The sequence below is a fragment of the Equus caballus genome, chromosome 17 (assembly GCF_041296265.1).
Source record: "Equus caballus isolate H_3958 breed thoroughbred chromosome 17, TB-T2T, whole genome shotgun sequence".
In the NCBI taxonomy this organism is placed as follows: Eukaryota; Metazoa; Chordata; class Mammalia; order Perissodactyla; family Equidae; genus Equus; species Equus caballus.
Genome location: NC_091700.1, coordinates 16,699,497 through 16,715,629, shown reverse-complemented (window position 1 = coordinate 16,715,629; position 16,133 = coordinate 16,699,497). Strand labels below are relative to the sequence as shown.

Here is a 16,133-nt window from a genome sequence, read left to right as displayed (position 1 = left end):
TTTGAGTTCCTTTTGATGAAATAATGTAGAAATATATGAAATAGAAAGTAAAGACCCTCCATAATCTCACCCACCCCCAGAAGATAACCACTATTCAGTGTGTTCTCCTACAGATGAGCAGTATACCCAGAGACAGGTAAATAGATGCACACTTAAATGCAACCCAGGGCCTGGCACAAAAGAGGTTCAGTACTCCTTTTTTGAATGAATGTATATACACATCGAATAAATATATGTTGTAGTTCACTGTGTATTTGTTGAATTATAGATTACATGGAACTTTAATTAACAGTGAATAATTTATACATACTGTTTTGCAACTTGCTTTTTTTCATACCCAGTAAATCATGGCTGTCTTTTCATGTCGGCCTGTAGGAATCTACTTCATTATTTCTAATGGCTTTATAGTACTCCTTTGCGTGGAAATTCCATTTAATCTCTTTCCTACCGATAGTCATTTAGATTGCTGTCTTTTTCATGTTTTTGTATTAAACAGGATTGTAGGAAACATATGTATATGTGCATATCTGCAGGAACTGTTTGCTCAAAGAATTGGCCATTATGAATTTTAGCTACTGCCCAACTGTTCTTCAAGACCTCTTTATGAATTCCTACTTTCACAAAGGTGGGTCAAGATTCTCTTTCCCTACACCCTCACTTACACTGGGTATTGTTATTTTCTAAAATTTCTACCAATCTGATAGGCTGAAATGATGTCCTATTATTTTAAAGCTTTCTATCACTTTGAAGGCTAGTGAGGTGGCTGGAGTATCTTTCCTTAGTTTTATTGGCCTGCCTGGCCCCATGCCCAGTTGGGTGAGCGGTGTGGGATAGGCTGCAGACAGACCAAAGAAAAGACCTGGAGATGGCAAACAACACATAGGGGTTTATTAGGAGTTACTTACAGGGAATGTCCAGTGGTGGCCGGCTAGATGGAAGTGTGCACCTGCTACCTCAGGTCGGGAGGGGGTTGCTTCTATAGGAAGGGGCACAAAGGCTATATGCTTGCCAAGAGGAGCTGTCCCTGATACGGCCAGCATTCCCAGGAACAGTAGTTCATGTGGAGGGGCTCTGTGTTTCTTTAAGACATGATGGTCTTTGAGTGAGATAAAGTAAGATCCAGGCTGGCCAGGCCTGGGATCCTTACAAATTTCAGCAGCTGGGCGTCCTGTCCAGATGGTTGGCATCCTGCCCAGGACGACACATGGCTCTTAAAGGGCACTCAGGGTAGTGCCCCTACATGGCTGTTGGGATGACTTTGTAAATTTCCTTTTTATTTCCTTTGCCCTTTTTTTCCCAGTTGAATTGCTTCCTTTTCTTTTCAATTTATAGGAACCCTTTATGACATAAAGATATGTTCTTTGATGGAGGTCCCTTGTCAACCTTTCTATTGCAGATGTTTTCGTTAATCTTGTATTTGATTTTGTAACTCTGTGTGTGTCTTTTGTAGGCAAATCCGCCCGCTGTACAAACTATTGGGACTTCCTGGCTGATTGTGGTGTGGATGTTGTAAGTACCAATTTGCTGTGTGCTTCCCCGCTCCTTCTTCTGTTCCTCTTTATCCCCGCTCCTTGTTCTCTTTCCCTTTATCAATAAACTCTGATTGCTCAAACAACCAAATAGCCTTGGCGGTACCTATCATTCCTCACCCTTTGCGGCTCCGGACAACAGCAACCCTAACTAGTGAGTGTTAAGGGAAAAAAAATCAAGCGCCTGCTTTTAATTCATGGCAAATGGGCTGAAAAGCTGATTTAGTGAATTATAATTTTAGATTGAAATTCCCAAGGCAGTTATAGAGGAGCTTGTCAAACCACAGAAACCAATGGAATCAAGAGATGACTTGAACACGGCAGTGGTTCAATCCGTTTCAGAGATACCATCCATTATGCAAACCCAAAACCTTGAAAACTTTCTAACGTACAACCCTAGCAATCTCTCATTCACCTAAAGTCTCAAGGCCCCTCTCTTGACTCAATTTAAAATGAAAAATGCCTGGTATGACTTACAAATGTAAAAATAATTAAATCATGTTATGATGTCTGGGGAACACCAGTGAAATTGGCCAAATCTCATCATAGTTTGATTTCAAACATAGTTTGATCTCAAATGGGAGTTTGGCAGGGTCTTCTAGAACAGTCCTACCTTCTCAAATGCCTTCAGCTCTGCAGAAAAATGGAAGGCAAAGCATGCCCTCGGCATTCTAAATGCCTCAGTCCCTCTCCAGGGCAGGCGGCCTCCATTCCTACTGTGGGCTCAAGAAAACATCAGCAGGAAAGCCCGCAGAGCCTGCCCCCTTCCATACCCCGTCCCCTTAGTGGAGAAGGCTGGCTGCAGGTACCCCAGGAAATCAGACTCTTCTCCTCCTTTGGCTCAAGTTACAGTAGACCAAATTCTGGAATCTGGTTTGCATTATTCTCTGGAGAGCTACTTAAGAGCTGCTTAAGGGCTTGAAATCCCTCATTCAGACATAATCTTGAAATAAAAGATGATATCCTAATGAAAAATGCATTACAGCTTTCTCTGTTGGGCCAGCCATACTGATAGGCAGGATAGAAGGAAGGAACTAAGAAAAATGAAGAAGAAAAGCAAAGGAAAATTAGGAGACAAAGGGGAGAGAAGAGGAGGAAGAAATTTATGTCACATACTCTGCGTGGGGGCACTTTAAATGCCATTTCAGTTCATCCTCACATAATCCCTTGCAAATCAGTCATATTGAGCCCATTCTGCAGATGAAGAAATTGAGGCTTGGTGATATTAAGTAACTTGTCCAGGGTCACACAAAGAGGATGCAGTGGATTCTGACTCAGAGATACAAAAACAGGCACCAAACAATGTTGCCTCTAACTGCTCTCTTCCTTCCTCTGAAGGGTCTAACAGAGGTTTGTTCTAGAACCATAGTATTATAGTGGGTGCATGGACCCTATGGAGACAATGTAACCTCATGAGATAAGAAACAGATTTAAAAAAACGAAAGAAAGAAACAGATTAATATAAGTAACCTGGCATCAAATAAAACTATCTGTCAAAGCAAAACCAGACCCAGTTTTTCTAACTCTCATGTCATACTCAGTCCACCTGACCAGAATCTGTTTTATAAGTAGTTTATATGGATCAAATATGGGACTCCTGATTCATGAGTGAACAGCTGAGAATTTTCCTGCCTTCAAGAAAATGTTCATTGGGAAGAAATGAGATAGTTATTTGTGAATTGTCTTTTTCTGCCTCAATGCTTCTGTTTCTATCGGGCTCCTTTTGTTGGGGTTGCAGTATATCTGGGAGTATTTCCCCCACGCTGTTGCAAAATCTGTAAGAGGGAAAAAAAACAAAATAGCACATGGAAGCCATAATTCTGACAACTACAAAGGGTACGGGTGTGCCAATTACTTTCTGAAATGAGTTTAAGCCAGAGTCACAGATGGTGGCCGGCTGGCTGTATCCAGCCCACAGGTGGGTTTTGTTTGTCCGCAGTCCTGGCCCACACCACGCTTTGAAGAAATTTCGATCTGTTGCCAACATTAAGAACCAGACAATTTCACGTCTAAACCTGGCTTTGCAGTTTCTCTTACTAAGTGGAAGATCTGATAACCCTGACGCCACATTTGCACGTGGAAAAGAGTAGCTGGAACGGAGCAGTGGCTGCCGGTTTAGACAGAGAATGTGCGTCCCAGTTTCTCCCCACCTGGTCTATTTCATTCATTTATATAATCGCTGTGGGCCCAGATGGCATCTGAGTTGCTGACCCTTTGTTTAAGACATTAAGAAGATGTAGATTGCAAAGCCAATCATTATTAGACTTTTCCCAAAAATATTCCCAATAAGAGACTCTTCAGTCAGTAGTATGATAGCAGTGATAGAAGGTAAAGCATATGAGACCAAAATGATTTGAGAAATGGAAAAACCCAGTAGTTGGGTCCATTTGGTTTTCTGCTCTAGGATACTCACTTTTTGTTTAGAAAATACGTTCACTTTTACTTCATTTACTCCTTCCAAAAATCCTGCAAGTAAGAAATTACTCTCAGATCAACAACCTGAAACCGAGTGACCTTAAATAGGTTATCCAGCCAGGATCATCCAACTATTAAGTTGCAAAACCAGGTTATGAACCCAGTTTTAGCCAGCTCCAAACACTGTGCTTTTGTAAACCCATGAGACTTGTTTCCACCTCAGGGCCTTTGTACCTGCTGTTCCCTCTACTGGAAACCTCTCCACCTCGATCTTCACATGGCAGGATCTTACTCTTTCATTTCATTTACATCACCTCCACAGAGAGGTTTCCCCTAACCATTTCACTTAAAATAATATCTGTGCATGCACACACACACACACACACACACACACACCCCAATTACTCTCTAGACTCCTGCTTCTCAAAGTGAGGTTCAGGGATCAGCAGCATCAGCATCAACTGGGAAGTTAGAAATGCAGAGTCTGAGGCCCCTCCCCAGTCCTGCTGAATCAGAATCTGCATGTTAACAACACCGCAGGTGATCCATGTGCATTTCACGTTTAAAAAGCACTGCTCTACAGGAGCCCTGCCCAATGGAAATGCAATGGGAGTCACAAGTGTCATTTTAAGTTTTCTATAGCCACATTAAAACGGTTAAAAGAAAGACTCGTTTGTTTGCTGTCTCCTCTACCACCCTACTAAAAGATGCCATTTCCACAAGAACAGGTCCTGCCTCTGTCTTGTTCTCCACTTTATCCTCAGTACCTAAAACAGTACTGGGCACCTGGTAAACGTTATTGAATGTTTGAAGAATGAAAGAAGGAAAAGACATTCTAGTACTTTCTGTGCGGCAGCGTGGTAAAGGGAAAGAAACCAAGCACTCTGAAATTGGACAGATGTGGTCAACTCAACCAATGACCAGCTGAGCAAACTTGAGCAAGTGGTTCACCCTCCAGGAGCCACCTGTAAACCAGGATTGTTGCTGTTTAACTCACAGCCTCATCATGACACCCCGATGTGATAACATATCTATAAAGCAACCACCACCACAATCACAAGGGTTCAAGAAATGCCAGTGCCTCTCCTCTGTCTTCTTTCATTCTTTCCAGATACCATGTGTGAATAATGCTGGGGACCACTTTCCCCTGGGAGGCATGAGCATGACTATTGAAGCTGTTACCAGCGCACTGGGTTCTTGTTGTCCCCCAGGATAGAAATCAAGAGAGACAACAAATGGGAGTAGAAAAGTAAAAGTTTATTAGTTTGTGCACAAGGGAGGCACAAGGGAGCCAGCCACCGGCCCCTTTCCTTTCCACACCGGCCCCCTACTTCTGTAGGGATGTTTGTTATGTTATGTTATCTTGATAACCCTTGGGAAGAGGCCATGAGGGCGAGGCCTGGTCACCTCTTTCCCTTAGTTGTCTATCTCATTCATCCCCTCCTCTGTTGTCGCCAAGTCAAGGTTAAATTCCAGCTGGACCTGAGCAGAACCTGAAACTTCTGAAAAATCAAAATCTTGAAAAACTTTCTATCAGGGACTTAACTCTCAACCCTGGTGTTGGGAGCCCCAGCTCCCAGCTTTCTCCAAGCCTTTGGCTCTTGCCTCCCTGGCTTGCCTCGTGCTGGTTCAGGGACTAAGTGCCCAGGTTGAATGGGACTTGACTAAATCTTATAAGTATACTGACACCTGCAGTTGGGCTCTGCACCCTTCTCCAGGCCCACTGTCAGTTTGACACTGGCTTTACCATCATGGGGGACAACCCAAGCATCCCCGGAGACTCACCACTTGGGTGAAACACTTTCAATTGGATGAGTTATGCCTCAGAAACTCCATCTTGGAGAATACTTGAGTGGTTTCTCTGTGCCTTTGTGATGTAGTTGGACAGGTAGATCAACCTATAATGTCATTTGAGGTACAACCCAATTTCTCAGAAATCAAGAGCAACTGTCCTTAAAAAAATCCTTGCAAGACTGGGAATGCAGCTCTAGAGACAGTTCAGGTTCCACCCATTTCAGTTACCTCAAAGAGCTTGCCAACCCTCCAGGGAATATCTAGCCCATCATTAATTCCTAGGACTGAGGAAAAAAAGTAAAAAAGGAAGGAAAGAAAAATGGCCATAAGAGCAGCTTAGCCAAAAATCTAGCATCTTGAGTGTCTTCTCCACAAAACATTAGTAAAAGGCCTAAAACAAAACTTGGATTCATAGCCAGGTAGCTTTGTATTACTGTACCTGATTCATAGCTGTAATTTTAAAACAATAGCTGTGGAGTTTTTCTTTGTCTCTATGTGTGCTATATGTGTGATATTTTATCTCCAGATGGTATAATTTCTAAAGAACTATATGCAGTTGGTTTAAAGTAAGCACTTACATAAATTATTTCTAAATGGAATAGAAACCACCCAAATGTCTTTCAAGTTAACATGATATGAAATAATCTTTGGTAAAGAGAAGCTTAGTTAAGTTTGTTGGTTTGATTAAAGTAAGCATGCACTTAAAGTTATCAACATTGGATATGATGCAGACAGGCAGCCTAGGTTTACTAGTCAAATAAGCCCATGTTATCCTTGTTCCAAATTTGTTAGCAAAGTAATAAGTTAAAATGATGGCTAATTTTGTCTAATGTCTCATGAAGTTTTGCAGGCAACCTAAATAATTATTGGGAACAAGTAAACTAAATAGACACGAAAAAGATAAGAGTGTTGGGTGAACTTTTTAACAATTATGTGTTATGGCATGTGTATTTAAAATCACTTCCAAAATATTTCTGCTAACTTGAAACTTTGAAGTTTTGCCAGGTGAAATTAAATGATAAAAAACTCTTTAGATATCTGGGTAATTTTCAAATACAGTAACCTATTGAAACATTGTCACTAAACATGTCTAAGTTTATCTACTTTTGGCTTCTTATTACAGAGAAACTAAAATATGCTTAGATATTGTATTCTTTTAAAGATTGTACTATGAAATAACATGTTTTTAGAAATTATAAAAAGCGCTTAGAATGCTAATATAAAAGATAGTACATAATTGCTTACTTTTTAGTTTTCACTAAGGTCTGTAAGGGTTCAAAATTCTACTAAAAATTAATAAGGAAAACATCTTTGTATTCAACAAAAGCCAGGTGTATGCTTCAGTAAAGAAGGTATAAACAATGGAAATATTTTTGTTTTGTTCAGAAAGATAAATTTGGGGCCGGCCTGGTGGCGCAGTGGTTAAGTTCGCACATTCCTCTTTGGCGGCCCAATGAAGACAACTTGAAACCATGGAGGGTGACTTCCCATTGCCCTGGAGCTGAGTGGTTTCCAAAGCAAAGCGGTCGTGGTTACTGTACAGTCTGTAAACCACGAGGGAGACCACAGCTCGAGTCGTCTCTGTCACTTTGATGAGTTCTGCCGTGGCAGCCAGCTGGCCTGCCACAAGGTCTCATCCCTTAGATCAGTTTAAGTTTTCTGCCCAGACACTGTGTATCAGCTCATACTGAAAGATGTGTTGTGGCTTTACCCTTTTACTTGGGGGAGGTGGGTGAAGGGAGGAAGGAGTGGAGGGTTCAGCCTACTCCCACTTATTAATCATTGGCCTGTGTCCATCCACCAAGTGAGGCTTGCTTCTCCGTAGCTTTAACACACACATCCTAATCCATCAGTCTATCCTGCCCTGAAAACCAAATGCACATGGTCTCATCTCAGATGTGTTTTTAAATCACATTAGATTGATGGCATGAGAGAAAGCAAAACCTAGATTTAAACATAACTGGAGTGACACTAGAAATAAATCTGCTAGGGCTGCCTAGTTGGATATGAGGAAACCCAAAGCCAGCTGCGCTGGGAGCAGCCCTAATTTCTTCTTGCTCTCCCTCTTGCTGAAAACACAGCAACCAGAAACACTTGCAGAATTAGTAGGCTATTGGGAAGCACACCAAAAACAAAAAGAAATACAAAAACAAATAAATGGGGGGAAAATTAAAGTCTTTAACCTGTGGATCTCTAACTACTCAAACAGTAGAGTAAGATTTCAGGCAGAATACCTGGTATAACCATTTAAGTACAGATGTCACCATTTAAAAGACGGAGTTGTACCAGGGAACCAAGAGGTGTCTTTTACTGGTTTGAATCAATGCCACTGTTTCCTTTTCTACAACAGAGTGAGGTTGTCATCCCCTCTTCCTACATGGGAGAAAGAGAGGAGAGACAGAGCTAATGAAAATGTCCTCAAAACACTGCTGTCCCTTGTAAGGCTGGAGAGCTATCCAAGGCCAGTCCCAGCACACTCAGCAACTGTGGGTCCAAGGGGTTTCTGGGAGTCTTCTCAACAGACAGGTTTGGGTGGCTAATGATTCCCTCTATGTTGGAGAGATTCTCCTCCAGCACTTCCAATCGGCACCACTGAGCATCATAAGGGTCTCGCATGGGTGAATTTCTGGAGTAGCAGATCGAGGACACAGAGATACCATGTGGTCCTCTGAAGTGAGGATCAAGGGAATCTAGCTCTATCCATGTCTCTTCAGCGTAACAGTTATATGGCGGCTACCAAATATTGACACCATGCCCCAAATATCACAAGTGATGGCTGAGAGAACCATAAAGCTGGAATGACATCTTCAGTAACCATGTCATGACAGCGAGGCCGGTTCATACCTTCTTTTCCCAACAGCAGTATTTAAGAACATGAGAAAATCTGGCATCTTCTATCCTTTCATTCAGAAAATTCTCCAGACCCTACGATGGGACCTCCTGACACGCATTCCACCATGCACCCTACATCAACTTCAAGTCACCTGAATCAAACACCCCATCTCTATTTCCAGCTGCCGCAAAGCAACACAACACATGTTGGAAAGGTCTGATCTTCAGGCCTTCCTCTCCCCCAAAGGGCATCTGACACTTCTCACAAGATACACAGCTTTGAAATTAGAACTGGAAAAGAGCACAGTGACCCTCAGAGGGCTGAAGCAACCCCATAGCAGAAATCAGAACATTCCTACAACCAACGATTAAACAACCGAAACCTTCCCAAACATCTCCTCCTTTCTCTGGTTTGCTGTTGTTGCAGTAATCCTCCTAACACCTTTTGTAATTCTAATCGCAAACTGGAAGCCATGACTTGCAATGTTATAAATACTGATTTTCCAGTTCAAGTAGGCATTGACTGGCTTCTGTTTTGATAGGAAGGGGCTGTTTGAGGCCTCCTAAAATGTTGCAATTAGTTAGTTCTCGCTGTTGAAACAGACAAGATATTGACAGACACGTTTACTGTTTCCATTTAACCGGCTGGAATGTTTATGCCTAAATGTACTTCTCTCAAGCTTTGAAAGCATAAGGCGTATTTTTTAAAGTGGAAGAAATCAATCAATACATATTATATTTTCATATATAATATATATTACATAATACACACATATAGTAATATATATTATTATATAATACACACTTACTATATATTTCTGAAGTTAGGTTATTTCTAAAACTCTTGCAGGCTGTAATTTAAACTTAGAAAGCACATCTCTTCAACAGCAAGGCACCTTGTCAGGAAAAAATCCTTATTTTACCTATTGGCCTTGTGAAGATGATAATATCACTTTAGCTGACAAAATCTGTGTTTGGCTGACAACTCCAATTAATTACTGAGATGCAACAGAGATGGGACCAGCCATCCAGATGTTTTCCAGAAAGAGATAAAAGGTGGGGGGGGAGCAAAGGATGTTTGCCTTTGGGGCATCTGCTCCAGTGTTTTTTAAATGTTATGGCTGGCAAGAAAGCCGGATTACTAATTTATTTTACCTGCACTTAACTTTCTACTCTCCTCTCCTTTCCCTCATCGCTAGGAGACTGTGGCAGAGAAGGGAGATGAACATCTGTTGCGAAGGAGGCGCCGGTTAGAAAGGGCAGGGGTGCAGGATGTAAAAACTCTTAGGGCACCGACTGTCGTGCAGACCTTGATGCTCCTGATGCCAAAGCAACCCAGGGTTCCTGCAGCCACCTGGGGATAGAAAGTCCTGGAGATGGGGAACATCCTCAGTCTTTTCTACCAAGCCAAAACTCACCAGCGTCATCTTTTTAACCGTTCCCTGTTCATTTTGCTCTAACTTGAAAATACTAAAGTCGGATTCCAGACACGCAAATACATTTGAGGGCGATTTTGAGAGATTCCAGGAGAACTCAAAGCCCTTCAGTCAATCTAGCTATCCTGCTTCATGCCTTAGTGTCCCCAACGCAGCAGAGCAGAGCCCCACAAGAGCCTGGGCTGGGAAACACCCCGCGGGCACCTGGGCTGGGGATTCCCAGGCGTGGAGCTAGGCAGCTTCAGAAAGCACCTCCCTGGGTGAGGGGACTGAGGCAGGCAGGGCAGTGTGACACCAGCTCCCCTAGCCCTGAAATACAGTGATCCCTGGCCAGCCTCCAGCCCTCTCCGCGCTCCCCCGAGCAGCCCCGCGAGGGTCCGCAGAGGCCTCGTGGGGCGAAGGGCTCTCGGAGAGGTGCCTGGATGTCGAAGGGCGTGGGAAGCCGCAGCTTTCCCTCTGGGTCTTCCCCACGCATCTATCCCCTGCGCCGAGCCCAGAGTCCTACCTGTACCACTCTAGCCCCTTTTCGTAGTTCCTGTCGAAGAAGCGCGGCTCTATGCCCACCGCCCACACCTCCGGGTGGACTCGGATCGCCTCCAGCCGCGCGGGTGCCTCCTTTCTTGACCCCAATGATGAGCGCCTGTGGCAGCTTCTTCTCCCCATAGTTGGGGGTGCTGAGGGCGCCACCCCTCTCGCTGCTCCCATTGACCGCTCTCCGGCCTGCGAGCTCGTCGTGGGTGGTGCTGGACTCCTGCGCTTCCCTCTCCAGCAGCGCGCTCTGCGCCGTGATCATCTCTACAGGGGCCACCGGGATCCGGAGCCAGGTGTCCCGAGCGCCCCCGCTGCCGCTCGCCAGTCCCCAGCCGTCGGCCACGGGGGCAGAGGGCTGCTTGGAGGGCTGCTTGGAGGGCTCCGGGGGCTCCCCGCGGCTCGCGTTGTCCGGCGGCGGCGCGGACGGCTGCGAGGGGGTGCCGAGGCGCACGGGGGGCGGTAGTAGAGAGGGTGGCGGCGGGCTCGGCGGCTCCTGCAGCACCATGGGGAACTGCAGGGTGCCCGAGCCGCCCAGGAGGCTGTAGCACAGGTAGGTGACAGACAGGGACAAGGCGCAGAGAAAAAGCAGCTTGCGCGCCAGGCGGCGGCGGCGCGGCCAGAGGTGGAGGCGGAGGAGGTGCGGGCCACGGGGTCATCGCGGCTCCGGGCTCGCGGCGGCAGCCCCCGGCGCTGCCCGGACATGGTTTCAGCCGCCGCCAGCGCCCCCGCCCGCCCAGGCTGCATGAAGCGACGCCACTGCACCCCCGGCCCTGGCCGCTATCTCGCTGCGCCGGGGAAGAGCCCGGCTGCATGATTCCCCTCCCCACTCTTCCCGCGCAGTCCGGGTGGCCCCCCACCACCTCCCTCAGCCTCCGGCAAGGGGACCGAGGGGGACGCGCGGACCCACCGGCTTCACCTGCTCCGTCTGCAGCGCCCCCGCTTCCCCGGCTCCGACGCGGCTCCTGCTTCAACCTCTGCCGCCGCGAGTTCCTTCCCCGCTGCTAACTTTCTGCGGGGAGAGAGAGGCGCGGAGGGGAGGCGGAGGGGAGGCGGAGGGGCCCGGGCGCGCGGTCCGCGCCGCCGAGGGAAGGGGGAGTGCGCCTCGCGCGCGCCTGCGGAGGGGGACGCGGAACAGAGGCGTGCGCTACGCCTGGGGCACCCGGCAAAGCGGAGATCGTGCCCCTCCACCGCCCCGCCCCCCGCCCCGCACCACATTCATGCTGGAGAAGTTCCCCGCCCAACCCCGCGTGCTTCCCCTCCCCTGGGAGCCTGGGACGCCAATTTCTCCTTCTCTCTCCAGATACTTTCAGGGACTTAGAGCCCGACGCCTGCCTCCAGTGCGGCCCAACAGGAAGCTTGGGGCCACAAGGTGGTGAGCTCTCGCTTCCCCTTTTCTCATGGGACTCCAGGCAAACTCGGTCCATCCGTGACCCGCCCTTCTCCCTCCCTGGACATCGTCGTGCCTTTGACCCAGGAGGAATTTCTTGTCCGTACCAGGTTTCCCATCCCAACTTCCATCTTTCCAGCCTCCCCATCTTAGCTTGAAGCTCCTGATTGGTGGAGCTTCGACACAAACCCCCAGATTTCCTTGCCCTAGAGCTTTTGCCTCTGTCCCGCCACCGGTTGACTGTGCTTTCTGCTCCAAAAGGAGAGGCTGTCTCCTCCTCGACACCCTGAACCACAGATGCACATGCGCCCCTTGGGGGCCATTGCCGCTAAAGGAGTTCAGATTTCCCTGGACCAAAATAGACTGAGACTATCATCGCTCTGAACACCTTATAAGCAGAGAGAAGCTGTGCTGCTGTGTCTGTGCATCGCTTCATTGAATTAAAAAGTATCTTCTTTGCAGAGAGATTTCCGTCCCTCACCTCCCTCTCCTGGGGGGAATGGTAAACATCAGAAGGCTTTGGAACATTCAAAACTAGACTTTGCTTCCTGTTTCCTTTTGCTCAGGGAGGTAGAGGAAACGCGAGGCTGGAATGTCAGGAAAAGGCAGAGCTATCAACTGAGGCACTCCAGCGGACTCTGCTTCCTGGGGGCAGGGGCTGGCCCTGCACGCACCTGGCGCCAGTCTTTCCCAGAGGCTGGCTCCAGTGAGTCCTGTTTACCCTGCTAGCCACAGCTGGGTGCCTGGAGGGTCTGCTTTCGCCTACAGGGCTGGTGTGCTTGGCATCTCCGGTTTTGTTTGATCACATAACAGGGACAACGGTTGAAAGAAAATGTATATAATGTCTAAATATTAACTAGATACCTAGTGCCAAAGAGAGAAAAAAATGCTACTCCAATAACATGAACGCAGACTTTTCCCTGAGTGAACAGAAGCTCACGGCTGCTCTCAGCTGGACGTGAGCTTCCTTCACTGCAGCTTCAGCTCAGATAAAGATTATTCCTTTAGAATATATTTTTTATGGTACACCGGAGACCTCTGAAATGCAGAGTCTGGTGTCCTGTAAATCATTTCGTGGAACTAGGGATGCTTTTTCAAACTCCACGCGACTGCACTCCTGTAATGTTAATGGGAAGGGGCCAACTGGAGCTGGGAGCAGCACAGCTTGCCCATCCCTCCTTCGGCTCCAAGCCCAGCTCTGGGTGGTCGCCCAGGAGGGCCCGGTTGCAGCAAATATTGTCACTGCCGTGGTCCATCTCCCTTTCAAAGCTCAGGCGCCAGGATGCCCAACACGTGGTCCAGGGGCCTCCCTACAGTCCCTGCCCGGCTCCCAGACTTCTCTGTGCCCGCTCTCGGCAATCCAAATGAACCTGCTCTGTAGCTAGTTTTACTAAACATGTGCTTTCAAATTTGGAAAGGTTTTGATAAAATGGTACTAACATTTAACCTAGAGGTGGCAAACTGGTAACAAATTAAGAGCTGAATGTGGCCAGCGCAGTGATATTTAGAAGTTTAAACTGGTTGCCATGTTTTAAAATTGAGGACTTTCCCAAAAAATTTGGCTATGAGGTTTCTGCTGAAATAGTGGATCCAGCATCTTTGGGCCCCTCAGCCAGAACTGAAAGACCCCCCTGATATGGAGCATGTGCCCTGTTCTTCATGGTGCCCCCCCCCCCGCCCCAGAGTGCCCTCATACATTTATGTTACTTGCCTGGATGCTGCTAATGAGGACACTTCCCAGTGTCCCTTCTCCCTCTTGTCCACAGATAGTCCTACTTAAATAAGAGACTCTTGAAAGAACGGAACCCCATTGGTGAAATGTTAGGCCCCACAACTGATGGGGAAGAGGTGATTTTGGGGGAGAGGAGCTTTGTAGATTTCTCACTTGGGCACTTACCTGTTTTGTTCTCCATCCAGGTTTTTTCTGGGAGCAAGTTCTTGAGAAACCTATAATGAAAAGTACGAGCTATCTACATAGGGAGAACTCAGACTTCGTTCAGCAATTCCCTGCGTGTCTGGAGACTGGATGGAATACTTTTTTCTTTTTCCATTGCCAACACCCATGCCCATTCAGGCCTAGGTGAGTTTTTACAATGCTCCTCCAACTGGTCTCCAAGCCTCCAGCGTGCCTCATTTCTCTTCATCGTAGAGGACAATAGCAGATCAATGTTTCTGAGGCATGGCTCCACCAGTGCCCTCTCTGATGCAGAAACCTTCCTCTCACTGCCTACCTGATAGACTCCAACTCTCTGCCTTAGCACTCAAGGGCCCCTCCACCTTTCATGTATCCCACAGTCCTGCCAAACCGAACAGTACCCACTACCCAAAAACACACATTGCATTCTTCTCTTTCACCTCTGCCTGATCAGATGATGGAGTTGAAACAAAGCCATCATTTGCTAGTTAAGTGACTTTTGCACAGGTCATTTCACCTCCCTGACCCTCAGTTTCTGCATATGTAAGTGATGAATAGTAAGATTCACCTCATATTGTTCTTATAAAGAATTAAAATTGACTTAGAGAGCATATGCAAAAACAGCTGGCTCCCTGCCTGACATGCTGCAGTCACCAATAATTATTTGGATCAAAATATTGGCTCATGCCATGCCCTGCTTCTTTTCCTATTAAAACCTTATCCTTCAAAAATCGGTGTGTACCCTTTCTTGAAAACCAGCCCAAGGTGTAAACTGAAGTTCACTTTCCTAAGCCGCTCAGTGACATTTATAACGCAAAGTCTAATGCGTTAGATCGTTTTTTTTTTTTAAGCAAAAGAAGCTAACTCTGGCTAACTTCAGTTTTCTTATTAAAGAAATTGACTAGAAGGATTTATGGTAACTCACATAACTGAAGGGAATTTTTGAAAAAATCAACAAACAAAAAGCAAAAATAAGCTTTGGAAGGCACAATAGAGCACAGTGTATAGTTATTATTACTGCCGTTCACCAGATATTGTCGGCTCTTCTCTGGCACACAGAAGGGATGTATCTTCTTGGCCCCTTAAAGACAAATGTGACTTTGTGAGCCTTTGGCAAATGAAACTTGAGCAAAAATGAGGCTGTCTCTTCCAGACAAACCTTGGCAAACAGTAGGAGTGTGTTTTTCCTGCCTGGCAGTTGTGCAAGAAGTTGGATCGAGCATCTTTTAGCTGCCATCTACTCAATCCTCCAGACTGAGCAAGGATAATACAGAGCCAGCCCCTGATGACATGGAGCATGTTCGAGAAATAAACCTTGGTTATTTTTAGCTGAGACGTAGGAGTTTGTTGTGAATACAGCACAACATGGACTACCTGACTGATGAAAACATATGTAGGGGAGGAAGACATTTCCTCTTCCCAAATTTGGGTTCGTCTGGCTGGAGAACGAATTAAATTCACATGAGACAGAATAGCAAGAGAAAATTAAACAAAGCTTTATGAGGAACCGTGGCCCGGTGCCTTTCTTCCTGAAGGAAGAAAGGGCACCAAAGAAGTGGGATGCACATAGTGGTTATATACCGCCAAACAGGGTGTTTCACATGTGATTGAAATGTCCCTCCCACAATAGTCACAAGATTGCCCTGTCGGCACTTGATGGACACAGCAGGTAGTGGGTCTGCTATCTCAGTGGGCATAGCAGGACTCAAGTCGATTGTCTGGAGCTGGGCGGTCACAGGTGAGCTCAGCAATCAGTTCCTAGCCTAAGGAAAGATGCTTAATCCTTAAGAAATGCCAACGTTGGGAGAGGGAGGGAAGTCAGTTACAGGAGGTTACCAGACTAGCACAATAAAATGCAGATTTAAGTCCTTGCCTTTGGTATTGATTAAGAGTTTTTAGAGAGAAGGTCATCTCCTTTCTTCTTCCTGGTACAGAGAGGGAGGCAACTTTTACAGATAGAGATTTACCTTACAAATATAAATGTGCCCTAACAAAGGGCAAGTTCCATTCCTCCTTCCCTGTCCCAGTTTATCAAAAGCAATCAGCCTCAAATAATCCTGATGCCAAAGAGACATATCTTGGGGTGGCCATTTCCAGGTCCCCACACATACATATTACCAATTTCCTGTGCTGTTGACCGAAATGATGCGGGGTCGGTGAGCCGAGGAGTCGAAAGAAAGATTTCTTAGACTCTCAAGATCTGGCAGTAGTGCTCTTTTATTTAGAGAATAGTATAGAATAGCATGGGGACAGGACCCATGGGCAGGCAGAGCTGGTGCGTGGGGACAAGACTC

The 16,133-nt window shown here is 46.3% G+C and overlaps 2 protein-coding genes across 52 annotated transcripts in view; one reads left to right on the top strand and one right to left on the bottom strand.

The window, feature by feature from the left end:
- The window catches only part of LOC138918325 (leucine carboxyl methyltransferase 1-like), a 28,426-nt gene extending 26,806 nt beyond the window's left edge, over positions 1–1,620 (top strand). For both annotated transcript variants that reach the window (XM_070239383.1, XM_070239384.1), the window contains 2 exons: positions 497–625; positions 1,451–1,620. In XM_070239383.1, coding sequence (XP_070095484.1) covers positions 497–504 — 8 coding nt within the window. In that variant the 3' untranslated portion in view covers positions 505–625; positions 1,451–1,620. The remainder of the gene's footprint in view (positions 1–496; positions 626–1,450) is intronic.
- LOC138918323 (heparan sulfate glucosamine 3-O-sulfotransferase 4-like) overlaps positions 1–16,133 on the bottom strand; it is a 134,490-nt gene that overhangs the window by 10,675 nt on the left and 107,682 nt on the right. For 25 of the 50 annotated variants that reach the window (XR_011427558.1, XM_070239367.1, XM_070239360.1 and 22 more), the window contains 3 exons: positions 13,822–13,871; positions 11,445–11,546; positions 10,512–11,076 (listed from right to left, as the gene is read on the bottom strand). Coding sequence is in view for 37 of the 50 variants with exons in the window: in XM_070239367.1 (XP_070095468.1) it covers positions 10,512–11,042 (531 nt within the window). In the remaining 13 variants the exon portion in view is untranslated. Of the gene's footprint in view, positions 1–3,942; positions 3,996–7,896; positions 8,112–9,206; positions 9,941–10,511; positions 11,547–13,821; positions 13,872–16,133 lie in introns of those variants that run through there. The other 25 variants (XR_011427562.1, XR_011427561.1, XM_070239371.1 and 22 more) reach the window with 17 other exon arrangements.